General features: G+C 46.6%; 1 protein-coding gene across 4 annotated transcripts in view; it reads right to left on the reverse strand.

The window, feature by feature from the left end:
* The window catches only part of FAM13B (family with sequence similarity 13 member B), a 446,070-nt gene that overhangs the window by 78,190 nt on the left and 339,889 nt on the right, over positions 1-27,991 (reverse strand). For all 4 annotated transcript variants that reach the window (XM_085630302.1, XM_085630303.1, XM_085630304.1 and 1 more), the window contains one exon: positions 25,305-25,400. In XM_085630302.1, the coding sequence (XP_085486428.1) occupies positions 25,305-25,400 (96 nt within the window). The remainder of the gene's footprint in view (positions 1-25,304; positions 25,401-27,991) is intronic.

The raw sequence follows: 27,991 nt of genomic DNA on the forward strand, positions 1-27,991 counted from the left end.
GCCCTGGGTACATAGGGTACCATTTACCAGGGGCTGACATGTGGCCAGGGTTTGCCAATTTGGCTTTTAGGTTTTAGGGAAGGAACATAGGCCCTGGGCACCTGATTGGCAGGAGTCCAGGGCACACTCAGTCAAAGTACATTCAGCAATTCAGCAAAAAGTGGGGGCATACCATGCAAGAAAGATGTCACTTTCTCATAAATGTCATACATTCACCCATGTACAGCGATATGGGCCTAAATCCATCGTTTTTTTGCTCACCATGCCATTCTAGTTGGAACCCAGTCATATGCAAATCAGTCTTGACCCTGTGCCTCATTGGAACAGTCCAGCCCGAACTGCCAAGCTAGGTCCTCCCTGGACTGGAAACAAGCATCCTAGGATCGGTTTTGGGGTTTCACCCCTCTTCAGTCAGGATAGCTTGATTCCAGTGGCATGGAGAACACGAGACTCACGTCTGGGTATACCCGTCCCACTCGGGGTGACAAATGCAAAAACAGTTGATGGACAGAATGCAGAACAATGTCATACTTTCACCTCAGTACAGAGATCTGGGCCTAAATTCATCATTTTTTTGCTCACCATCCCATTCCAGTTTGAACCCAGCCATATGCAAATCAGTCTTGACCCTGTGCCTGATGGGAACAGTCCAGCCCGAACTGCCAAGCCAGGTCCTCCCTGGACTGGAAACAAGCATCCTAGGACCGGTTTTGGGATTTCTACATTCCGTCCATCAATTGTGTTTCTTTTGCTTTCTCGCCCTAAATGCGCTGGGTATGCCGAGACGTGGGTCCTGGGCTCACTGTGCCACTAGAATCAAGCTATCCTGGCTGAAGAGGGGCGAAACCCCAAAACCGGTCCTAGCATGCTTGTTTCTGGTCCAGGGAGGACCTGGCTCGGCAGTTCGAGCTGGACTGTTCCCAAGAGGCACGGGGTCAAGTCTGATTTGCATATGGCCAGGTCTAAACTGGGGTGGCATGGTGAGCAAAAGAATGATGGATTTAACCCAGATCTCTTTACAGGGGGTGAATGTTTTGATTTGTGCTGCATTCCGTCCATCAATTGTGTGTCTTTTACATTCCTCCGAGACTCAGCTGGTCCCGTGTCACTACCTTGGGTGGTTCCTTGGGATCCCAGCGATTCTACAGGCTCTAGGCCTTGTGTCTAGTTAAGTCGTAGTTCTTATACCACTATTTTAGTATATGGTTTGGCTTGACGTGTATTTGTGCTATTTTACAGTGATTATTGAAGTGTAACTTATGTGTTTTGACCTCTAGTCTCATAAAGAGACTAGGAGGGTGTGTTTAGTAATAAATACATACATTTTATATCTATGCCTGGTGTGGATATCTTTCATTTAGTGACTCCAGAGATTATAGACTGGTAAAACAAGCTGCTTTACATTCCTTCAAGAATTAGCCTGAAGGCTGCTCTCCATAGCTACCACTAGGATAGCTTTCAATAAAGGTTGTCTTTAACCTATCATCAATAAGGGTCGTTTGGACTGGTGCAAGAGTCCCACTATAACTAGTGGACAGCATATACCAGGCCAACTTCTCACAACCGGGACTGTACCATGAAGGCCTATTGAGATGCCTTGCTCTACCTGTGTGCCGATTTATTCAACACTACTGCCCTGAACTCTACAGATTGATTTCTCCACATCTATTCTATTCACCGCTGTAATTATGCGAACCGCCACCTTAGGGGCTGTAATCCTGACTCCACCTTTGACACAGGTTGTTCCCCCTCCCCCCTCTCCCTGTCCTGAGGAAGACCCACCTGCAGAGGATCAAAACCACCCTCTATGCGTCAGGGTCGGAACGTCGACTCTTTCCCCTAGGGGGCCTGTACCCTACTTCACCCCATCCCTGCCTTTCTACAGATGATTATACTTTGTACAACATCAAAAAGCAGAAAATTACTCAAAATTCAACTTGAGACAGGCCCCATTGTAAGAATGGTGCTATTGTAAACCACAACCAGTCTACTAAGGACATTACTATATGTAATGGATTGTTTAAATTACTCTCAATTTTCCTTCGCTATATATCTATTCTACTCTCACAAGCACACTATTTTTTCACACTCCCCCTGGAGCAATCCTCTTTTTTGTTTTGAAGCATTCTTTACAGTGATCTGTTATATTAACTATGAAATTAAACGGTCACCATTGGAGCTATTTATGGTGCTTGTGTGTCTTTTTGAGGATATATTTAATTGAATTGGAAATTACTAGGATCCATTTATGATGCAATTTGACTTCTATATGTACCATGTTTTTAGATTTTGACTTGATGAATACCTTTCTAAGGAGAATAGTCTAGGACTGTTTCCTGCCCCTCCAGAGCGGACGGCCTCAATCGAAAGATGTGAGGAGATTGCCAACTACTCCCAAAAAATTGCTAAGCCGCCAAATTTCGGTAGATCTACCTCCTTTTTCTGCACCGTCCCTCCCTCCTAATCCTCCCACTCACCTATCTACTCCTACTAGTTCTGGTGACATCCTTTCTAACTTCCAATTGAAAAATAACGCCTCATGGTCAAATTTAAATCCTATTACTGAGCTCGAAGTCTTTAATATCATTGCGAAAACGAAAACGACCTCGCACACCAAAGACCCGCTCCCATCTAAGCTAGTTCATACCCATAACCACATCATTGGCCCATGTTGGACAATCATCATTAACACCTCTTTTGCTACTGGGTGCATCCTCGACTCCCTCCAACTCAGGCATATCACTCCTATTCTTAAAAACCTAAATGCGGACCCAAATGATCTTAACCGACATTCCATCTCCAACCTCCCACTTCTAGCTAAAACCTTGGAAAAATGTGCATTACTTCAACTCGACAACCACATAGGCAAATACAACTTACTTCACTCCTTCCAGTCTGGTTTCAGGAAAGGTTGTAGTCTAGAAACCGCCATGCTGAACAATGCTGATGACATTCACTGCTCTCTAGAGAATGGAGAGGCTTGCCTTCTTATCCTGCTTGACCTCTCTGCAGCATTCGATACGGTCAATCATTCTTCCCTACTGGTATCTCTTAAAGCTCGCTCTGGCCTTGATGGAATTGTCCTTAAATGGTTCACTTCCTACCTCCAGCACCGAACACATCAAATAAAAATCAACTCCTGCCTCTCCAATCCTACCCCTGTCTCCCTGGGTGTCCCCCAGGGCTCCATTCTCTCCCCTTCTCTCTTCAACCTTTTCATGGAACCCCTTACCCTCATTCTGAACCAAGCTGGAATCAACTATCACCTCTATGCTGACGACGCCCAACTCTACTATAAAATCAAATCACATACTGATACACTTCATTTAAACAACAGTCTGAGCAAGATTCAATCCTGGTTTTACTCCAACCATCTTAAACTGAACCCAAACAAAACAGAAATTATTATTTTCTCTCCTAAAAGCAACCATCTCCGCGTACAAGACTAGATCTCTGACCTTCACACCCTCAACTATCCACTCACCCTATCTAACTCTGCAACATCCCTAGGTTTCATTCTTGACAAACATTTTGCTCTGAAGGATCATATAAACAACTCGGCCGAAGGAGCACTTTTCACTCTCGGGCACCTCAAGAAAATCAAACGCTTTATCCCTCAAGAAGACTTCAAATGGGTTGTCCAATCACTAGTTCTCTCCAAACTCGACCACGGCAATGCTATTCTCACTGGAACCCCTACACTCCACCTGGCCCCCCTCAGAGCCGTGCTCAACCTGGCGGCCAGGCTCATTACTGACTGTAAGAGATATGACCACATCACGCCTGCCCTCAAATCCATTAACTGGCTCCCCATTGAAGGAAGACGCATCTACAAGACGCCTGCATCACCCACAAAGCTCTTCACTCTCAATCTCCGGCGTACCTAACAAACAAACTCCAAAAAGCGGGCTGCTCCAAACTGAGAAGCTCCACGGCTCTCCTCCTCGTTCCCCCGTTCCTAAAAAAGAAATCCCCCAGACTCGCTCCTTCTCAGGATATGCGCCAAACATCTGGAAACCCCTCCCAAAAGACCTGCGCTGCAACCCCTCCTTCCACGGCTTTAAAAGAGACCTAAAACGTCACCTCAACAAATATTGGAGTCTATAATCCTCTCTGAACCGGATATCCGTTAATCTCCTGTATTGGTTATCTTTCTGCTAACCTGTTTTACCTTTCGCTCTCCCTTTTACTCTTCTTTTTGTGTACCCCAGCCTTCGCCCTCCCTGGTCTCTCATGTACCCTAGCAGCTCTAACTTGGGTGCTGTTAAGCTGCTTCTTGGCATTCTCCCCAGTTTTTGTCCATGTGCTATTGACCCCCTCCTATGGCCCCCTTCCACTACAATTTGTTCTCCCTGTTTATATTTTTGTGTGCGCTCTTCCATTTTATTATTTAAATGTATATAATTTGTGATTCATTCAGAATTCTGCCTTCTCCCGACTTGATAGTGAGACTTGCTTGTTCCGAATTGTAGTTTTTTTTGCTCTGAACTATCGTTGCCTGTTCCTGTAAAGCACTCTGATATCTCTGGGTCTAGCCAGCGCTATATAAAGTCTTAAAAATAAATAAATATAGTATTACGGCTGAGTAAGGAGGACTTTACCTATAGGGGTAGTGAGTTAGGGGTAAGTAATTGAGTTTGAATGTGGGTGAGAAAGCATTATAGCAAGGATGAGTACATATAAAAAAAATATGCTAGAAACAAAGAATATTTCTAATTCAGGGCTTTAAAACTATTTCAAAATAACTTTCTAATTCTTGCTTCTGAACCATTGGCTTTTCCAATTTGAAATTTCACACATGCAACCTATATTTCTATACATTTGAGAAAGGCTGCCATTGATGAAGTGTATACAAGTCGAAGACAACACTTTCAGCATCACTCACTGCCACAGACATGAAAACGAGGTCACAAGTGAGAGACTGGCTTCCCACATCCTGTCCGCTACTGGGAGAAATCTGCAACAGGAAAGTATCTAAGATACCGGATGATTGCCCCAGGCACGTCTAGTGAGGGTTTGGCATCCTAGAGAGAGACCTACTGGGGGGGCAGCGCTTTCACTGCAGAAGGAATACGATAAGTATCGAGGAGCCAAATACGAATAAAAATGCCAATCCAGAGTATTCTAAGATTGATGCAGCCACAGCGACCTTTTAAACCTCCAAAGCAGGTACAACGGGGGTCAAGTCGACAAGAGAAAGAAGAAATATGCTACTTACCAGTATGCATCTGTTCTTGGCATGTAGAGCTGCAGATCTATACACTGTGCATAGCTCGCCATCTGGTGTTGGGCCCGGACGTTTGCAGTTTGTTTTTCCTCTTGGAAAGTCTTTGGAAGTCACGAGGTTGGTGACTCCTCCTTTGGTTCGTATTGCGCATGGGCTTTGGCTCCATCCTCAGATTGTTTTTCGCCAGCAGGGTAAGATGGAGCGTAGTGATAACAGTAAAGAAACCCATGTGTGTTGTATCTAAATAAGATAAGACTGGAACGGATACAGGTAGCCGGAGAGGCGGGTGGGCGTGTATAGATCTGCAGCTCTTCATGCCAAGAACAGATGCATACTGGTTAGTAGCATATTCCGTTCGAGGCATATGAGCTGCAGATTATACACTGTGCATAGATTATATAGCAGTACCCAACCCTAGCGGCGACCACCGGCATCCGTTGCAGTTGTTTGGAACAGTGTTTTAGTACAGCCTGGCCCACAGTAGCTTGTTGCTTGGTTTGCACATCTACACAGTAATGTTTTGTGAAGGTGTGCGGTGTTGACCATGTCGCTGCTTTGCAGATGTCATCTAGTGGTATGTTTCCTAGGAAAGCCATAGAAGCCCCTATCTTCCTTGTAGAGTGGGCTTTAGGGGGAACAGATAGTGTGTTTTGCTTTGTGGTAGCAAATCTGTATGCATTTTACAATCCACCTAGCTATCCCTGATTTAGAAATAGGGGCGCCTTTATGTGGTGGAGAGAAGGAGACAAATAGCTGTTTGGTTTTCCTGAAAGGTTGTGTCCTTTGGATGTAGTAAAGTAACGCACTTTTTACATCCAGTGTGTGTAAAGCCCTTTCCGCAACGGTTTGAGGTTGTGAGAAAAAGACTGGTAATTCTACCGACTGGTTTAGATGGAATGGAGAAATGACTTTGGGTAGAAATTTTGGGTTGGTGCAGAGTACAACCTTGTTCTGATGCATTTGAAGAAAAGGTTCTTGTATAGGGAGTGCTTGTATTTCACTAACCCTTCTGAGGGAAGTGATGGCCACTAGAAAAGCTGTTTTCCATGTGAGAAATTGGAGCTCACATTTATGTAAAGGTTAGAAAGAGGATCCCATTGGGGCGTGGCTTGGACGCCGCGGAAAATGGCACTGCTCGGAGCTCCGTGAGGGAGTAGCGCGTTGGGATCTCCCCAGGGCATTTTTTCCTCATTTCGGGATTTTCTGCCAGCAACATCATGTTTGGGACACTCGCCTGCTCCGCCTGGGACATTGCCGACTTCTGGTGCTGACGGACTCGGCAGATTTTTGCCTTTTACTTCCTCTCGCGGCTCTCTGAATGCCGCGGCCGCCATTTTGAATGCTCCGGTTTCCCGTGATGGAGTTTCTCCTCATACTCTGCTCCTCATGTGACCAGCGGTGAGCTGCTTTGGCCTCATTTTCTTCAAGTTTTTTGTTTCCTGCATCCTCTTGATGTTGTTATATATCTTTTCATTCACAATTTTTACTCTGAGGCGTTAATTCTTTTAATTACACCGTTTCAGTCTCATTGGACTATTTTGCCTGCTCAAGTCAGTTTTATTTATTTTTGTGGCTTTTTGTATTTTGGTCTATATGGCAATGCCTCACACTAACCGTGGAAGTGTCCAGCAGGGTAAAAATGCGTCAATGGCAGACTCTAATCCTTTCAATGTGCTACAAGATACTATGGAGGACGCTAACTCAGACTCTGTAAATTCTAAGCTCTTGCCTTTTGCTCCTCCTGGTGCCAGTGCTAAAATAGTCTCGAAAATTCCTTCTGTCTCGCCTTCAACATCTGGTAAGAGAACTAAGGTAACTCCTCCTTCTCCTCCTACTACTTCACCTACAATTTCAATGGAACTTTTGTTAGAGGAGATACGCTCTCTTAAACCCTATATGACAGAGACTAATGTTCGTCTCCAACATCTTGAAGATAATTGGTCGAACACGGAGAAGAGGGTGGATGATCTTGAGATTCATGTCGGTTCTATTCAAGCTATCACAGATCATATTCCTGATATGCGAAGGGAAATTTCACATCTAACGCAACAGGTGGAGAATTTGGAGAACCGAAATAGGCGTAATAACCTACGCATTTATGGCCTTTTGGAGGGCCTTGAGAATCCTGACCCCTTGGTATTTTTTCGATCTTTCCTACCAAAGCTTCTTGGTTTTCCTGAGTCACCCCCTCTCAACATCCAGCGAGCTCACCGCCTGGGTCATAGTCCAGGTCCTTCTACTGCTTCCGCTCACGTGGAATATACGGACTTGCTCAGGGTCCTTCAGGCTGCCAAACAGAAAGGAAAGATTCTTTGGAATGGCTCTACTTTGTTTTTTTGCTCAGGACTACTCCAAAGCCACAGCGGATCGCCGGAAGAAATTTTTGGATAGGAGGCCTGCACTTCGTGCGTTAAATGCTCGTTATGGTTTATTTCACCCGTGCCTGTTCAAAGTGACCTATCAGAACAAGACTACTAACTATGACGATCTCGCGCTTCTCCAACATTTTCTGAATACTTGTAGAGATGAATCTATGGACATATCCAGAGCGTGATTTCCCTATTGTATTAGGAATATGCTACTTACCAGTATGCATCTGTTCTTGGCATGTAGAACTGCAGAGTTGTACACTTAGCATAGATCGCCATCTGGTGTTGGGCCCGGATGTTTGCAGTTTGTTTTTCTTCTTGGACAGTCTTTGGAAGTCACGAGTTTGGTGACTCCTCCTTCGGTCCGTACTGCGCATGGGCTTCGGCTCCATCCTCAGATTTTTTTTCGCCAACAGGGAAATGATGGAGCGTAGTAATAACAGTGAGAAACCCATGTGTTGTATCTAAATAAGATGTACTGGAACGGATACAGGTAGCCGGGGAGGCGGGTGGGCGTGTACAACTCTGCAGCTCTACATGCCAAGAACAGATGCATACTGGTAAGTAGCATATTCCGTTCGAGGCATATGAGCTGCAGATTGTACACTTAGCATAGATTATATAGCAGTACCCAACCTTAGCGGCGACCACCGGTATCCGTTGCAGCTGTTTGAAAAAGTGTCTTTAGTACAGCCTGGCCCACCCTAGCTTGCTGCTTGGAATGCACATCTACACAGTAGTGTTTTGTGAAGGTGTGCGGTGTAGACCATGTGGCTGCTTTGCAGATGTCATCTAAGGGTATATTCCCTAGAAAAGCCATAGAAGCCCCTAACTTTCTTGTAGAGTGGGCTTTAGGAGGAACAGATAATGTTCTCTTTGCCTTTTGATAGCAAATTTGTATGCATTTTACAATCCACCTAGCTATCCCTGATTTCGAAATGGGGTTGCCTTTATGTGGTGGAGAGAAGGAAACGAACAATTGTTTAGTCTTCCTGAAGGGTTGCGTTCTTTGTATGTAGTACAGTAAAGCCCTCTTAACATCAAGTGTGTGTAGGGCCCTTTCTGCAACAGATTGGGGTTGCGAAAAGAAGACAGGTAATTCCACTGATTGATTGAGATGGAAGGGGGAAATGACTTTGGGCAGAAACTTCGGATTTGTGCGAAGTATGACTTTGCTGTGATGCATTTGTATGTAGGGTTCCTGTATGGTGAACGCTTGTATTTCACCAACCCTTCTAAGGGAAGTGATAGCTACAAGGAAAGCTGTTTTCCAGGTGAGAAACTGTAGCTCACATTTGTGCATTGGTTCGAAGGGCGGACCCATTAGTCGTGTAAGAACTAAATTTAGATTCCATACAGGGGAAGGTGGTGCCCTGGGAGGAATTACTCGTTTAAGGCCTTCCATGAAGGCTTTAATAGCGGGCACTCTGAAGAGTGATAAATGCTGTCTGTTTTGTAGATAAGCAGCGATCGCTGCTAGGTGTAGGCGTATGGATGAATATGCCAGGTTACACCTGTGAAGATGGAGCAGATAGCATATGATGTGCTGTATGGATGCATCTAGAGGGTTGATTGTATTATTATGGCAGTAAATTACAAATCTTTTCCACTTTGCGGCATAGCATGCTCTAGTGGTAGGACGTCTGGCTTCCATGATGATGTTCATGCAATCAGGGGGAAGGTTAAGGTATCCGAATTCTAAGATTTCAGGAGCCAGATCGCCAGGTTGAGCTGAGCTGGGTCCGGGTGCCTGATTTCTCCATGGTTCTAGGTTAGGAGGCATGGGGATAGGTGCAGTTTTTGATGTGGTACCACTGATAGTTGTAGTAGCGTGGTGTACCACGGCTGCCTGGCCCACGTCGGAGCTACCAGAATGAGTGTGAGGGAGTGCTGTTGTAGCTTCCTGACCACTAATGGAATTAGTGGGAGAGGTGGAAAGGCGTATGCAAATCTGCCTGACCAGTTCATCCATATCGCATTGCCCTTGGACAATGGGTGTGGGTATCTGGCGGCGAAGCTTGGGCATTTTTTGTTTTCGTGGGTGGCGAAGAGGTCTATCTGAGGATGCCCCCACTGTTGGAAGAATGGGTGAAGAACTTGTGGATGCAGTTCCCATTCGTGTAGTTGTTGCGTTTGTCTGCTGAGCAGATCTGCCATGGTGTTTTGTACGCCTGGAACGTGCTGTGCCAGGAGAAAGATGTTTTGGGGAATTGCCCATCTCCATATGCTCTGGGCTAAGCGGGAGAGCTGGGGAGAGTGTGTCCCCCCCTGTTTTTGTATATAATACATCGCAGTCATGTTGTCTGTGCGAATGAGGACTGCTTTGCCCGAAATCTGTTTTTGGAAAGATTTTAGGGCTAGAAAGATCGCCAAGAGCTCCAGATGGTTGATGTGGAGCGATTTTTGCTGTGGCGTCCATAGACCTTGCATGGTGAGGTGTAGGAGGTGCGCTCTCCAGCCGGAGAGCGATGCGTCCGCTGTTAGAATCACCTGAGGAACCGGGTCCAGGAACGGCCGCCCTTTGGAAAGGTTTGTGGTGTTCCACCACTGCAGAGAGTGATGTGTGCGGCCGTCCACCAACACCAGATCCGTCAGCTGACCCTGGGCCTGGTTCCACTGTTGTGCTAGGCACTCTTGAAGTGGACGCATGTGGAGTCTTGCATGGGGCACTATGAAGATGCAAGACGCCATCATTCCTATGAGCTTCATAAACACTCTTGCTGGAAGAGAGTGTTGAGGAAGGAATGTTTTGCGTAAGGCTTGAATGCTTGTGATTCTGGCTGAGTTTGGATAGGCAATACCCTTGGAGGTGTCTATAGTGGCCCCGAGATATTGCTTTGTGTGAGATGGTATGAGGTGGGACTTTTGGTAGTTCACCGTGAAGCCTAGCTGGTGGAGCAGTTGGATGGTGCTGTTTGTATGTTGCACGCATTGGTCGTAGGACGCGGCTTTTATCAGCCAGTCGTCTAGGTAAGGGAAGACGTGAATATGTTGACGTCTGAGGTGTGCTGCTACTACTGCTAGGCATTTGGTAAACACCCGTGGTGCGGTGGTGACCCCGAAGGGGAGAACCGTGAATTGGTAATGTTGCCCGTCCACCACGAACCTGAGGTATTTCCTGTGAGAGGGGTGTATTGGAATGTGAAAGTATGCGTCTTTCAGATCCAAGGTTGTGAGAAAGTCTCCCTGGCAGAGGAGTGGGAGGACTTGTTGTAGGGTGACCATGTGAAAATGGTCTGAATGTATGTAGGCATTTAGAGGCCGGAGGTCGAGAATGGGTCTGAGGGTCCCGTCTTTCTTTGGTATTAAGAAATATAGGGAGTAGACCCCTAGATTTTGTTGATTGACGGGGACCTGCTCTATAGCGTGTTTTTGGAGGAGTGAGAGTACCTCTTGTTTGAGCAGTGTGGAATGTTCTTGAGACATTGGACGGTGCCTTGGTGGGATATTGGGTGGGGTAGATGTTAGTTCGAGACAGTACCCTGACCGAATGATTTGGGTCACCCATTTGTCCGATGTTATGGACTCCCATGTGTGGATAAAGTCTTGTAGTCTGCCCCCGACCGGAGTGGGATGGTCTGGGGGGAGCGGAGGGGAGTCATTGTGCGGGTGGGGTGGCAGAACGGGTGTTGTTGGTTTTGCCCCTGCCCTTATTGTTGTTGTCTCTGTAACCACCCCTTTGATTGCCCTTTGAAAAGGTATTTTGAGGAGGGGACTTGTAGGAGGTAGAGGCGTTATCGGTGGAGGAGCCTCTGCCTGTGCCACGAAAGGACGAGCGTCGAAAGGAACGTTTAGAGGCTTGTGTTTGGAGTGCCCCCATAGACTTTGCTGTGTCTGTGTCCTTTTTCATCTTTTCCAACGCTTCGTCTACCTTTGGCCCAAAGAGAGTTTGCTGGTCAAAGGGGTGATTGAGTATGGACGCCTGGACTTCAGGCTTGAACCCTGAGATCCTGAGCCAGGCATGGCGACGAAGCAGGACACTTGTATTTATGGCTCTAGAAGCAGTGTCGGCTGCATCGAGGGCACACTTAATGGAGGTGTTTGTAATTAGTTTACCCTCCTGTATCAGGTCATGAGCCTTGCGCTTGTGTTTTTCTGGAAGGTGCTGCATAAGAGCCTCTAGTTCGTCATAGTGTGCTCTGTCATATCGCGCAAGCAGTGCTTGTGTGTTTGCAATGCGCCATATGTTTGCAGCTTGGGAGGCGGTGCGTTTACCAGACGCGTCCAGAAGTTTAGATTCCTTGTCTGGCGGTGGGGCTTCTCCTGAGGATTGGGAGTTAGCCCGCTTTCTAGCTGTGGAGACAACTAGGGAATCTAGGGGAGCAGGGCCCTTAATGTATGCAGGGTCTGTGGGTGCCGCTTTGTACTTCTTCTCTATTCTAGGGTTCAGTACTCTGGCCCTGACAGGGTCTTTGAACACCTCTCTAGCGTGCTTGGTGACACCCTTAAGCATGGGTAAAATAGAAGTGGATTTGTCTTGTATGTCAAATGTATCCAGTAGGAAGTCTTCTTCCACTGGTTCACTGTGCATGTCCACCCCATGGTAGTGTGCTGCTCTCTGCACTAAATGATGAAACCCTAAGGAGTCCTCTGGAGGAGACGGCCTGGATGGGTATAGGTCGTCCTGAGGTATATCTGGTATATCAGGGTTATTGTAATCCTCCCATGGGTCTGGGGTCCCTGGTGGAGTAGGATCCATTGGGGCGTCCGCCGGGTAATTGTCCGGGTCCCAGTCATCCGGATCTGGGGATGGGGCCGGATCGTAGTGAGGTGGAGGTGGCGGAGACCTGGGAGGGGGAGGGGGTGGAGGTGGTGGAGGAGGTAGGGGAGGCGGTAGTGGGGAGGGCACTCTGAGGGGAGAAGTAGCAGAGTCCTTCCTTTTGGGTGGAGGAGGAGGAGCCGGAGTATCAAGGCGTCTTTTCTTGGTAATTAAAGTCAAAAGCCCAGTCTTTGGATCTTTGGACAGAGTCTTTTGTAGAGGGTCTGGTGTAAACAGAGCCAATGGTGCTGGATCGTCTGTTGGCACCGGTGATTTCGGAACCGAGGGTTTCGATGGTTTGTGTGCGCCATGCTTTTTTTAGGTCACCGGGTGTTTCGGCGTCGAATGAGGTTTCGGCGCCGGGGCGTCGGTGCCGACAGATTTGTGTTTGTGTTTGGTCGGCACCGAGTGTCCAGGCTTCGGCACCGGTGGCTTCGGAGTCGAGCTGGATATTGCTTTCTTCGGTGCCGGATGCTGTCTTTCGGCACCGGGCGTCGGCTGGCTCGATCCCGAGCTGCCGTGAGACTTTGGAGGCTTCGACACCGGGCCCGTAGGTGGGGTGATAGAAGCTTTGGTTTTGGTTTTGCCCAGGCCGGCAGGCGAGGGAGTAACCGGAGTCTCTTTGGTTTTCGGCGCGGGGGTGGGAGGGGGTATAGTACTCACGGCCCGCTGCGCCGGTGTAACGTCCTCCACGTCGGAGTCGTCGGCCTCGGAAGCGCTGACGATGTCTTCCTCCTGCTCGGTGTATGTTTGCCCCGAAGCTTCGGCGCCGTCTCCGAAGATGTCCGGTGGAGCTGCAGAGGATGAGTGCGCCATGGTGCGTCGAGCTCTTCGATCTCGGATGGTCTTCTTCGATCGAAAAGACTTGCAGGCGGGGCAGTCTCTAGCCTCGTGTTCTGGAGAGAGGCAAAGGTAACACACCTGATGGAGGTCGGTGTGGGGAAATTTAGACCCACATTTTGGGCACTTTTTGAACGGAGTCCTTTCCATCGGCCGGGACCGGAGTCGAGGAGGGCCCGAAGGCCGGTGCCGATGTACGGGATGGAGAAAGTGCCGCTTCGAGAGATGAAGATGATGATGAAGAAACTCGAAGAACGAGGATTTTCCGTCGAGGCTGGAACCGTAGAAGTTCGAAGCCGGAGCACGAAGTATCACATCCGAGCCCGATGGCGGAAAAAAACAATCTGAGGATGGAGCCGAAGCCCATGCGCAGTACGGACCGAAGGAGGAGTCACCAAACTCGTGACTTCCAAAGACTGTCCAAGAAGAAAAACAAACTGCAAACATCCGGGCCCAACACCAGATGGCGATCTATGCTAAGTGTACAATCTGCAGCTCATATGCCTCGAACACATTGTTGTGATTTTTTGCCTCGTGTCCACCTTTTTTGCATTTATTCCTTGTTTAGTCTGTGACTTTGTTGGTTAACATGTTTTCTTTTCCATTTTCTTGTAGATTCATTATTCAATCCCTTCCTCCTTCTTCCGTCGCTCTCCCTGGAGGTCGTTATCCCTCGTGCTCTCGTCAGTCCTGGAGTTGTCCGTCTTGGTATGCTGCCTTTTCCTATGTGGCTTCACCCCCCCCATCCTTAATGTTTACTTGTAGTATGTCTTTTTGATTTATTATATTGGTTTGTATTACCATGTCTCTTTACTCTTTGGTTTTCCTTTCAAATATTAGCGTTCTTCTGTACTGTTTCTTCCCCTACTCACTGTTTCCTACTTTTTTCTATTTCCCTTTCTTTCTTCTTTCCCTCTCATTGTTATATTTTTCATACTGTTGCAGCTGTTTTTCTGTTTTCTGTTCTACACCTCTTTATTACTTCTTCTTCTCATCCTATGTTGCTAGCTCTCTTCTCTCTTCACTTTCAAATATCGACATTATTTTGTATTGGTTATTCCAGTATGGATTCTTTGTCACTTTTTTCTTTTTCCAATTCCTTTTCTTCTTTTCTTATTGTTGCATTACGCATGATGTTGTCGTTGTCTCTCTGTTTTCTGTTCTAATCCTCTGTTATTTCTTTCTCTCCTTCTGCTTTACTAGATTTCTTACTTCCTCGCTCTCAATTTTGTTCCTATCATACTTCTTTATTGTGCCTTATCACTTCTCTTCCTGTGTTAATATTCCTTCTCTCCAATTTCTATATGATGAGTTTATGGATACTTATTTGCCTGATTGTTTCTTATATAAATGATATCTTTTACTATGAGATGTATAGTTAGATGTTGCTAAATATATTTACCTGGAATGTTAAGGGTTTGGGTTCTCCCATTAAGCGGCAACGAGTTTTGTCCCATTTAGCAAATTTAAAGGGAGATATTGTGCTATTACAAGAAATTCATATACAAGAGGTTGAAGTTGCCAAATTACGTCGTAATTGGGTAGGGCATGTATTTGCATCTCCTGGATCAGGGAAGCGTAATGGAGTTGCAATTCTCTGTCATAAACGGTTAAATGTTAAAGTTGTAAATCAAACCAATGACTCTGATGGTAGGTGGGTTATTGTATCTATGTTGGTTGATAAAGTCCCTTTAACTATTTTTAATTTATATGCTCCTACTGTGCATGATAAGCTTTTTTGGCCCCAGATGTTAGTCTCGTTGATGCAATCCTCTGATGATTATCTCATTTTAGGAGGGGATTGCAATATGGTTATGGATCCTATTTTAGATCGGAAATCCCATTCACGTTTTTCCCCCTCGTCCATGCACACTCAATTTACATCCACTATATCCCAACGCTCTCTTGTTGACTCTTGGAGACTCTGTCATCCTACACTCCAGGAAAACACATATTACTCGCCAGCTCATTCTTCTCAATCCCGAATTGACTATATTTTTGTTTCTAAAGCTCTGATCCAACACATTACCCATTCTGAAATAGGCTCCATTTTAATTTCGGACCATGCCCCAGTTTCCTTGCAACTTGATTTGCTTCCCCCCATAAAAGGTACTAGGAGATGGAGATTCAATAACTCTCTCCTATTAGACCCTAAATTTACTCCAGCTTTCCTTGAGTTTTCATCCCCATTTTTTACTGAAAATGAGTCTCCTCTAATATCCCCTCAGGTATTATGGGACACTTTCAAAGCTGCTTCTAGAGATTTCATTATCTCGTTTGTTTCCCATAAGAGACGAGCTGCATCCCACTCCTTACAGTCCATTAATACACAAATTAAGCAATTGGAACATCGCTATTATTTAACTAACTCTCAATCTGACTTGGATAAACTTCTCAAGGCCAAACTCTCCTTTAATAAACTCTCCACGGACTCTGCTAATCTAATTTTACTTAAATCCAGTGCCAAATATTATTGTGCGCAAAATAAGGCAGGCAATCTTCTTGCCAAGTATCTTAAAGTTAAACAAGAGCGCACGAAAATTGAATCTATTGTTTCCTCGTCAGGCCCCACTCTTCATAAGGATGAAGATATCCTAGCAGAGTTCACTAATTTTTATCAAAATCTCTATACTCCGGAATCTCCTCCTCTTTTAACAGATATTGACCATTATTTAACTTCCATTCCTTCTCCATCCTTTCCAGACACAGACTTTGCCCCATTGGAGGCAGATATAGGTCCTAAGGATATCCTAGAGTCCATTCGAATAATTAAAAAAGGTAAGGCTCCCGGACCAGATGGCTTTACGATAGAATTCTATATACATTTTGCGAATTTGCTTGTTCCCAAACTTCATCAATTATTTTTGTTTTTTATATCCTCCAAAAAGTCTGAGGGGTCTTTTCAAGAGGCCTTAATTTGTCTCATACCTAAGGATAATAAAGATCATACTCTGTGTAAGAATTATAGGCCCATCTCTTTAATCAATTTGGATTATAAGATCTTTGCAAAAATTCTTGCACTACGTCTTGACAAAATTTTACCTAGTATAATTGGCAAAGAACAATGCGGTTTCATCAAAGGACGTCATCTTTCTGACAATACTCGTCTTTTCTTCAATGTTCTGAGTAAGTCTCACTCCTTTCCGCATTCTTTAGCTGCTGTCGCATTAGATGCTGAAAAAGCTTTTGATAGGGTTAATTGGCAATTTATGCTCGCAGTCCTTGCTTGGTTTGGTTGGAAATTTCTTGCTTATGTTTCTTTGTTGTATTCCTTTCCCAGATCCTTTATTTTGGATAATGGCCTTGTTTCTTCCTCGTTTCCTCTCTTCAGAGGCGTTAGACAAGGGTGTCCACTCTCTCCTCTTCTTTTTATTTTGGCGTTAGAACCTTTCCTGATAAAAATTCGTATGAATACAGATATTACTGGTTTCCCCTATGGGGATAAGAATTTGAAGCTTTCTGCCTATGCGGATGATATTCTATTATTTATTTCCAATCCACAATCCTCTATCCCATCCTTTTTGTCGGAGGTATCTGATTTTGCGAGAGTCTCGGGCTATAAACTCAATGTTGACAAGTGTGAAATTCTCCCTTTGAATAAATTTTGCTTTCATGCAGACTTCTTGGCTTCTTCTTTCCACTGGAGTCCGGCTAAGATAAAATATCTAGGCCTCTGGTTTAAATCCTCTATCAAGGACACTGTAGCACTTAACATTAAAAATCTACAAACAATAATTCAGGACTCTACTACCCGTTGGCATCCTTTGTTTTTATCCTGGTGGGGAAGATTGGATTCCATTAAAATGATGTTGGTTCCCATTATTTTATCTGTCCAATCTCCCTGTTAATGTACCGAAGTCTTGTTATAAGAATATATACTCTACGTTGTCTAAGTTCTTATGGCAGCATAAAAAAGCTAGAATGTCTTTTGCAAAACTTAAACGACCCAAGCAGTTGGGTGGAGTTAATTTTCCGGATTTTGCCTCTCTTCACTCCTCATTTTTCCTTAAACACTCTGTTCCCTTGTTATCTGAGCAGGAAGCTGATGTCATTTCAAGACCTTTGTGGGTTGAGATTGAATCGTCTTTTTTTCATCCATTTACCTTTGAGGAATTTGTATCGCTGTCTCATATTCCAAATAAATTTTCCCTCCCGATTCTTAAAAATTCTCGCAAAATCTTTTCTCCTCTTTTCCTGGGAGGTTTAGATGACCGGTCGCGTTTTTTACACTCTCCCTTGTGGTATAATCCTCTTATTAAACTTCGCAATAGGATGCTTTTTTGGAAAGACTGGAAGAACCTTGGTATTAATTGGATCCATCAATTGTTTGATGAAGACGCTTGTGTCCCCTTCTCTACTCTTCAATCTTGCTTCTCTTTACATGATTCCTTTGAACCCAAATATAATCTACTGCGTACGGTTTTACAAAACAGCTATGACACTCTCTCTAATTCCACCACTCGCACTAATTTCTCCCCTCTTTCTCTCCCTTGTTTGCTTGCTTCTTCTTCTGCCTCCCAGATATATGCAAAGCTAAGAGACACTTCTGGCTTTCGGGATAAATCTAAAACAGAAACGGACTGGGAATCGGATGTAGAGGACACATTTTCTGTCTCCTTGTGGCAAAAGGTTTGGATCAAGATAAGGAAGTCCTCTAGGGCAGCGAATACAACTCAAACGTTATTTTTTATATATAATAGACTTTTGATTACTCCTGCCAAGTTGCATACAATTGATCCTTCCATCCCTCCCACTTGCTGGTCTTGTTCAGCATCGAGGGCAGATCTTAAGCACATGTTATTCTGCTGTCCGAGGATTCATAAATTTTGGACTGATGTGTGGAATCAGATTAATAAGATCTTTTCCACCTCTTTCCCTCTCACATTTTCACATATCTTTTTAGGTAGTCTCTCCGACATATGGTCCTCTTCCACCACTAATACGTCCATTATTGATTTACTTCTAGCTGTAGCATTTCAGCAAATCACTAAGTCTTGGAAGGATACCTCCAAGGTTTCATTTCAGGCTTGGTGGTATGGAGTCTGTTATCATCATAGACTTGACAGAGCCTATGTTTATCCCATTGCGCTTGCCATTAAACGTGATTTATTATGGCTTCCCATTACAGATTTTTAGATATGTCTGCTCGCTCCCTATCCCTACATAATCCACGTACAGAAGAAGTTCCCAAACCCCCATAAATCCATTCCTGATGATTTCATGTATATATTTTTACTGCTTGTTTTATGCTTATCTTGTATATTTTTTATTTTTCCTTTATTGGAGAATTTTTTGTACGTTTGACCTATTTTCTTATTCTTTTATATAATTTTATATGACAGTGATTACATTTTTATTGCAACTACTTTTGTGTCATTTGATGATACTTTTCCCCCCTCTACCCTTTACCTCTTTCCCTTATCTTTTATCCCTTTCTTTTAATTATGATGCTTTATTTTTCTATTTGAGATGAATTTTAATTCTATGTCTTCCTGTTAATCTGTTGTTAATGAACTTCAATAAACTCTTCTTTAAAACTTAAAGAAAGGGGATCCCATTAACCGTGTGAGAACTATATTCAAGTTCCAGACAGGTGAGGGTGGTACTCTGGGTGGAATTACTCTTTTGAGGCCTTCCATAAAGGCCTTGATGGCAGGCACTTTGAAAAGTTTTAAGTGCTTCCTGTTTTGTAAATAAGAAGCAATTGCCGCGAGGTGTAACCGAATGGAAGTATATGCTAGGTTACACCTTTGTAGATGGAGTAAGTAACATATAATGTGCTGTATGGATACATTTAAAGGATTGATTGTGTTGTGGCAGTAAACAACAAATCTTTTCCACTTTGCAGCATAGCATGCCCTAGTAGTAGGGCGTCTAGCTTCCCTGATAATATTCATGCAATCAGGGGGAAGATTAAGGTATCCGAATTCTAGGACCTCAGGAGCCAGATCGCAAGGTTGAGCTGAGCTGGGTCCGGGTGCTTGATCTCTCCATGGGTCTGGGTTAGGAGGCATGGTGAGAGGTGTAGCTTTTGGTGTGGTACTACCGAGAGTTCCAGCAGTGTGGTGTACCAAGGTTGCCTGGCCCATGTTGGAGCTACTAGGATCAGCGTTCGGGAATGCTGCTGTAGCTTTCGCACCACTAATGGAATTAGTGGGAGAGGTGGAAAAGCGTATGCAAATTTGTTTGACCAGTTCATCCATATCGCATTGCCTTTGGACAATGGGTGTGGATATCTGGCGGCGAAGCTTGGGCATTCTTTGTTTTTGTGGGTGGCGAATAGGTCTATGTGTGGATGCCCCCACTTCTGAAAGAACGGGTGAAGAACCTGTGGGTGAAGTTCCCACCCGTGGATCTGCTGCGTTTGTCTGCTGAGCAGATCTGCCACGGTGTTTTGGACTCCTGGGACATGTTGGGCCAGGAGAAAGATCTTTTGTGGAATTGCCCATCTCCATATGCTCTGTGCTAATTGAGAGAGCTGTGGAGTGTGTGTGCCCCCCTGTTTTTGAATGTAGTACATGGCAGTCATGTTGTCTGTGCGAATGAGGACTGCCTTGCCTGAAATCTGCGTCTGGAAGGATTTTAGGGCGAAGAAGATTGCCAGTAACTCCAGATGGTTGATGTGGAGTAACTTCTGTTGCGGCGTCCATGTGCCCTGTGCTGTGAGATGTAACAGATGAGCTCCCCAGCCGGAGAGCGATGGGTCTGTTGTTAGTATTACTTGTGGAATCGGGTCCAGGAACGGTCGACCTCTGGAAAGGTTTGTGGTGCTCCACCACTGCAGAGAGCGATGGGTGCAACCGTCCACCAACACCAGATCTGTCAGTTGCCCCTGGGCCTGGTTCCATTGGCGCGCTAAGCACTCTTGGAGTGGACGCATCTGGAGTCTTGCATGGGGCACTATGAAGATGCAAGAGGCCATCATCCCTATCAGTTGCATAAACACTCTTGCTGGGAGAGAGTGTTGACATAAGAATTTTTGACGCAGAGCCTGTATTTTTGCAATCCTGGCAGGATTGGGATAGGCTACGGCTTTTGAGGTGTCTATGGTGGCACCAAGTTATTGTTTTGTGTGTGAAGGTACCAGGTGGGATTTTTGATTGTTCACCGTGAAACCTAGCTGGTGAAGTAGTTGGACTGTAGCGGCGGTATGTTGCACACATTGTTAGTAGGACGTGGCTTTTATTAGCCAGTCGTCCAGATACGGGAAGACGTGAACGTGCTGTCTTCTGAGGTGTGCCGCCACTACTGCTAGGCACTTGTGAATACCCTTGGTGCTGTTGTTACCCCGAACGGGAGCACCTTGAACTGGTAGTGTTGCCCGTCCACCACAAATCTGAGGTACTTTCTGTGAGACTGGTGTACTGGGATGTGAAAGTACGAGTCTTCAAGTCCAGAGTGGTGAGAAAATCGTTCTGGCAGAGAAGTGGAAGAACCTGTTGAAGGGTTACCATGTGAAAATGGTCTGAATGTATGCAAGTGTTTAGAGGTCTGAGATCTAGGATAGGTCGTAGAGTCTCGTCTGTCTTTGGAATCGGAAAGTACAGGGAGTAGACCCCTAAATTTTGTTGATTTATGGGGACCTGTTCTATGGCTCCTTTTTGCAGGAGGGAGATCACCTCTCGTTTTAGTAGCGCAGTGTGTTCTTGAGACATAGGGCGGTGCCTGGGTGGAATGTTTGAGGGGGTAGATGTTAATTCTGTGGTACTTTGAAATTTGGGACCACGTAGGAGGCATGGCCCTACCCTGCCTATTTCGGTATCAGCGAACCGTGAATGGCCAATGCGGTATGTACAAGTGTTTTGCATAGCGTTTCATTGATACATGCACTTTGTATACGATATTACACATTGACTTCGTGGGTTCCATTTTAGAGCGGTAGCCATCTTATGGTTGCCCTCACATAGGCTGCACATTAGGGACAGGCAAAGGCCACAGAACACATGTGACTACTATTTGACTTCTCTGTGACCTGTGCCAACTGGCTCCACTGCCCGAGGTCAGTCCGGTCTCACGAGCTCCCCTTCCTGCGGCCACCTGTGATTAGCATCAGGGTTTGACACACCATAAAGCCTTTTCATCCCACACAAGCCTTCGGCTAATCTCTTTCACACCTGACTCTTCCTGCTTTATGGCTTGTTTTACCAACAGGAGATGCCCGTGTTTATTGGGGCTGCTGGTATCCGATGAGGGATCTGAGCCTTGCTGGGTAAATAATTGTGGGCTGGCTGAACTGGAATGTGGGATGGTCATCATGACTCTGCCTTTTCGTTTGTAATGGATACACATGAATGACCATATCGTAAAACGAAGAATGTGTGCCTGAAGCATGATATGTTGTATATAAGGAGAAGGCCGTTTCTGTAAGTTTGAGCAGTCTCCTGAGAACATACCCGTGTGTACTTCTAGGATTGCTGTTACTGGCTGCAGTCAATAATAAAACGATCTTTGACGCCACCGCAAGACTGTGTTTCTGTGGTCCAAGACAGGAAGAACTCTAAGTCATACGGTGCTACCCCTGGCACCGCTGGGCTCCTAAATTACCCAGTACTTCAATTCTAGGCAATACCCTGACTGAATAATTTGTGTCACCCATCCGTCTGAGGTGATTGTCTCCCAGATGTGAAGGAAATGTTGTAGTCTGCCCCCGACCGGAGTGGGATGGTCTGGAGGGAGCGGGGGGAAAGTCATTGGGTAGGCGGTGTGGCAGAGCGGGCGGTATTTGTTTTGCCTCTGCCCTTATTATTATTGCCTCTGTATCTGCCTCTTTGATAACCCTTTGTGAAGGTAGATTGAGGGGATTTGTAGGACGTGGATGCACTTTCCGAGGAGTAGCCTCTGCCCGTGCCTCGAAAGGAAGAGCGGCAAAAAGAGCGCCTGGGAGTATGTGACTGTAGGGCTCCCATGGATTTCGCCGTGTCAGTATCTTTCTTCATCTTTGAGGGCTTCATCAACTTTGGGGCCAAATAGATGATCTTGGTCGAATGGGTGGTTTAATATAGAGGCTTGTACCGCAGGTTTAAAAACCCTGAAACTCTGAGCCAGGCATGGCGACGGAGAAGGACACTGGTGTTTATGGCCCTGGAGGCTGTATCTGCTGCATCTAGGGCACAGCGTATCGAGGTATTAGTTATTGTTTTTCCCTCTTGAATCAGTTCATTAGCCCTAGTCTTGTACTTTTCAGGGAGATGGTGCATGATGGTCTCTAGCTCATCATAATGCGCCCTGTCGTATCGGGCCAACAGCGCTTGCGTATTGGCGATACGCCATATATTGGCGGCTTGTGACGCAGTGCGCTTCCCTGACGCGTCTAGGAGCTTGGACTCTTTGTCAGGTGGTGGTGCTTCGCCTGACGCCTGAGAATTAGAGCGTTTCCTAGCTTTAGATACCACTAGGGAATCCAATGGTGCAGGGCCTTAAATGTATGAAGGGTCTGTGGGGGCGGCTTTGTATTTCTTCTCTATACGAGGGTTTAGGACCCTGTGCCTGACTGGGTCTTTAAAAACCTCAGGTGCATGTTTAATTACGCTCTTCAACATAGGTAGAATGGCAGTAGATCTATGTGCATCGTCGAAGGTGTCTAGGAGAAAATCTTCCTCTACTGGGTCAGTATGCAACTCCACCCCGTGGTAGTGTGCCGCCCTTTGTAACAAGTGGTGAAAGCCTAAGGAATCCTCCGGTGGGGATGGCCTAGATGGGTAAAGGTCATCCTGTGGGACATCTGGGATGTCCGGATTGTTATAGTCGTCCCATGGGTCTGGAGATCCAGTAGGGGTGGGGGCTTTTGGCACATCTGCTGGATCATAATAAGGGTCTCCCAAATCGTCTGGACAGGAGACGATGTGGGGGAACGATGAGGCGGAGGGGGTGGAGGTGGGGAGAGTGGAGGAGGTGGAGGAGGTGGGGAAGGCACCCTGAAAGGAGAGGTAGCAATGTCTTTCCTTTTTGGAGGTGGAGGTGGAGCTGGTTTGTCCAAGTGTCTCTTTTTTGAAGACAATGTCAAGTGTCCAGTCTTTGGATCCTTGGTGAGTGTTTTTTGCAGAGGATCCGGTGTAAAAAGTTCCTGCGACACTGGTTGTTCGGTCGGCGCCGAAGTTTTCGGGGCCGACGGCTTTTTAGGCTTATCTAAGCCGTGCTTCCTTGGAACCTTTGCTTTTTTGCTCGGTGCCGAAGAAGGCTACAGCACGGGAGTGTCGGTGCCGAGGGCCTTGTGAGGTTTGGTCGGCGCCGGAAGAGTAGGCTTCGACACCGGGTCCGGTGTGGAGGCCGATTTTTTCTTCGGTGCCGAAGGGTGTTTTTCGGCACCGGTGGTCGTCTGGCTCGAGCCCGAGCTGCCGGAAGGCTTAATAGGCTTCTTTACCGGGCCCGAAGGCGGGGTGTGAGAAGCAGTTTCCTTGGTCTTGCCTAGGCCCGGGGGCGAAGGTGTGACCGGAGCCTTTTTCGGTATCGGCGTGGGCATTGTACTCACGACCCGCTGCGCCGGGGTGATGTTCTCCACATCTGAGTCGTCGGCCTCGTAAGCGCCGACGAGGTAGTCGTCCTCCTGTTCGATGTTTTGCTGTCCCGGAGCTTCGACGTCGTCCCCGAAGAGGTCGACTGGAGCGGAGGTCGAGGAGTGCGCCATGTTGCGTCTAGCCCGTCGATCTCGAATAGTCTTTTTAGAGCGAAAAGACTTGCAGGCGGGACAGTCTTGGGCCTCGTGTTCTGGGGAGAGGCAGAGGTTGCACACCTCATGGAGATCGGTGTGGGGAAACTTGGACCCACATCGAGGGCACTTCGTGAAGGGAGTTCTTTCCATCAGCCGAGACCAGAGCCGGAATAGGCCCGAAGGCCACCGTCGACGACCGGAATCGAAGAAGTGCCGAAGAGAAGGTGATTAAGATGATTTATTATCTGAATGAGCTCGATGAGCGAGGATTTTGCGTCGATCGTTGAACTGGAAAAGTTCGGAACCGGAGCGCGAAGTATTACATCCGAGCCCGATGGCGGAAAAAAACCAATCTGAGGATGGAGCCGAAGCCCATGCGCAATACGAACCAAAGGAGGAGTCACCAACCTCGTGACTTCCAAAGACTTTCCAAGAGGAAAAACAAACTGCAAACATCCGGGCCCAACACCAGATGGCGAGCTATGCACAGTGTATAATCTGCAGCTCATATGCCTCGAACAGAAAGATTTAACTTTAGTCCTGAGAACCAGTTCTTGAGTATGTGCTGGAGTTTTGAATATGCAGTGACGAAAACGCCACGTTGAGCAGCTGAAGCCTCTAAACACTTAGTGAAGAGCTAGAAAAAGTCACCAGCAAGAGCAAGAGTCCAAAATAAACGGCACCAGAGTCTAGCAAAGCCAGAACCAGAGTGGCACCAGAGGCAAAAGGAAAACCCGAAGCAAACCTCAGCAGAGTGGAGTAAAACCTTAAGAAACAGCAGCACAGGCAAGCAGCACCAGAGGAGATAAAACAGACTCAAGGAAGCTGCAGCAGATGGAAGGCAAAGTCCAAAGGTCCCTTAAAGTCATCATGAGGTTATGAGGAAATGATTCCTCCAAGTGTCAGTGTCCAGTAGTTTGCACTGATGTGTCCTTAATCCGTTTCACTTTGGGGCTCGCAAAAGCAACAGAACTTGTGTGCATCAGATACGCATGTCTTTAGAAAAGGGCAGGAGGGGTGCCCAAACCGCAGTTCTTAACCCCTCTTGCTTATTAGATGACCCCTTACCGCACTGAACCTACAGTGCTTCCTCCATGGTACAACTACTAATACCCTCTCGCTTGGATCACAGAGAACCTCCGACCAGGAGCAGCACACGCAGGTCTTCAGGTCTGTGCGATGCCACCTTTATTTGGCTTGGAAAGCGAGTTAGGTTCCAGTAGCAACTGGAAATGATGGTCGGTCCATATAACGCCCATCTCTTCCAAATTGTTAGCACCCCTTAACTACCTGCAGAAAATACTTTATTACAAAACCACGTATTGCATTTAGGCTTTCTAAAATAAAAACTGATCTTAAATACCCATTTTGCTTTACAGGAATGTTTTCCTCTGGTGATAGCTACAGGCTCTTACTCTTTTTAAAAGAGATGATAAAATGCAAGAGTGTAAGACAATTTACCAGAATCGGGGTAATACTGGCCCTCGTCAGCATCTGCTTCACAAGGCGATAGCGGTCATACAGAGGCTTCACGACTTGCCTTTCTTCTCTAGTTACCTGCAGAAGAGAGATTCAGCAATTATCCACAGTGACCCCCGAGGATGTTAACCACCAGCACAGCACTAGTCACAACCTGGGGTTTAAAGCAGTTATTTCCACACTAGAACAGGTGCATTAGCCCTTTCGCTACCCCATCTTTGAAACTTAATGCAGCCACAATGTTTAGGTCTGGCTAAGACAGCTTTATCTGGCTGGTAATACCTATTGTCTGCACACAACACTTAACACAATGTACAAAAGAGACTTTGGGTCAGCCTCCTTCAGTCATTAGCTTCCTGGGTCTTTCCTCGGGTCTTGGCATCAACCCACAGCATTTCACAGATTCATACATATTTTCTATTGTTTGAATTAGTGAAGGAGTGAAATGTATACATATATTTGTTTTTTTCTTTGCTTATGGCAAGTTCTTTACGGCTTATTTTATTTTTTGTATGAAAGGCTCTCATCCTGCGGCCAGAAGCCTCTCTAGCTCCCGCTAGGCCACGTTCTCTCCTGCATTTGGTTTCATATCAACTATAAAATGTTTTTCGGAGGTATTTTTAAGTATGTGAATTTTTGGGGGAAGAAATGTATTTTTCGATTTATCTGTAGTATTTTATTAAGTGGCCCTCCACAGGAGCTCCGGATCATAAAAAATAAGTAAACTTGGAAAACTATTGTCCTGCTGGGCCGCCTATCACCAACTCGGAGCCCATGGGGCTTCAGGTGTTATACACTACCCAGCCCTCCCGGTATCAGCAATATGCCTCACACCTCCCACTGCACTGTCCACCCTCGGCCATCCCCCACGCTCTCCTGCTCCACATCATTCTCACACAGTATCATGCCTTCGCTCCCGCTCTACCGTGCCATTTCTGGTCTGCATTATGCCCCATCCCCTTCCTTTGCATCCACTCTTCACCTGGGGTCATGGCTGACCGCCTCCTCTGCACACTGTCCACCCGGGGTCATGTCTGACCCCCTCATGCGCACACTCTCCACCCGGTGTCATGTCTGACCCCCTCATGCGCATACTCTCCATCCGGTGTCATGTCTGACCCCTTCTCTGCACACTCTCCACCCAGTGTCATGTCTGAGCCCCTCATGCGCACACTCTCCATCCGGTGTCATGTCTGACCCCTTCTCTGCACACAGTTCACCCCCTTTTGTACCGCTTTGTTCGCCCTAAGTTGGCAGGGTATGCTCAGACGTGAGTCCCTTGCTCACTTTGCCACTGGATTCAAGCAAGCCTGGCTGAAGACGGCTGAAATGCCAGAAACCGGTCCTAGGAAGCTTGTTTCCGGTCCAGGGAAGGCATGGCTTGGCAGTTCGGGCTGGACTGTTCCCATGAGGCACAGGGTCAGACTGATTTGCATATGGCCATGTCTGAACTGGGGTGGCAGAGTGGGCTAAAGAACGGTGATGGATCAAACCCAGATCTGTTGACTGGGTGTGAGTGTTTGATTGGTTCTGATGCTCCGTCCATCACCACCCCCTTTTGTACCGCTTTGTTCGCCCTAAGTTGGCAGGGTATGCTCAGACGTGAGTCCCTTGCTCACTTTGCCACTGGATTCAAGCAAGCCTGGCTGAAGACGGCTGAAATGCCAGAAACCGGTCCTAGGAAGCTTGTTTCCGGTCCAGGGAAGGCATGGCTTGGCAGTTCGGGCTGGACTGTTCCCATGAGGCACAGGGTCAGACTGATTTGCATATGGCCATGTCTGAACTGGGGTGGCAGAGTGGGCTAAAGAACGGTGATGGATCAAACCCAGATCTGTTGACTGGGTGTGAGTGTTTGATTGGTTCTGATGCTCCGTCCATCACCACCCCCTTTTGTACCGCTTTGTTCGCCCTAAGTTGGCAGGGTATGCTCAGACGTGAGTCCCTTGCTCACTTTGCCACTGGATTCAAGCAAGCCTGGCTGAAGACGGCTGAAATGCCAGAAACCGGTCCTAGGAAGCTTGTTTCCGGTCCAGGGAAGGCATGGCTTGGCAGTTCGGGCTGGACTGTTCCCATGAGGCACAGGGTCAGACTGATTTGCATATGGCCATGTCTGAACTGGGGTGGCAGAGTGGGCTAAAGAACGGTGATGGATCAAACCCAGATCTGTTGACTGGGTGTGAGTGTTTGATTGGTTCTGATGCTCCGTCCATCACCACCCCCTTTTGTACCGCTTTGTTCGCCCTAAGTTGGCAGGGTATGCTCAGACGTGAGTCCCTTGCTCACTTTGCCACTGGATTCAAGCAAGCCTGGCTGAAGACGGCTGAAATGCCAGAAACCGGTCCTAGGAAGCTTGTTTCCGGTCCAGGGAAGGCATGGCTTGGCAGTTCGGGCTGGACTGTTCCCATGAGGCACAGGGTCAGACTGATTTGCATATGGCCATGTCTGAACTGGGGTGGCAGAGTGGGCTAAAGAACGGTGATGGATCAAACCCAGATCTGTTGACTGGGTGTGAGTGTTTGATTGGTTCTGATGCTCCGTCCATCACCACCCCCTTTTGTACCGCTTTGTTCACCCCGTGTCATGTCTGACCCCCTCATGCGCACACTCTCCATCCTGTGTCATGTCTTGACCCCCTCATGCGCACTATCCATCCTGTGTCATGTCTGACC

This window comes from Triturus cristatus, chromosome 10 (assembly GCF_964204655.1).
Source record: "Triturus cristatus chromosome 10, aTriCri1.1, whole genome shotgun sequence".
NCBI classification, from domain to species: domain Eukaryota; kingdom Metazoa; phylum Chordata; class Amphibia; order Caudata; family Salamandridae; genus Triturus; species Triturus cristatus.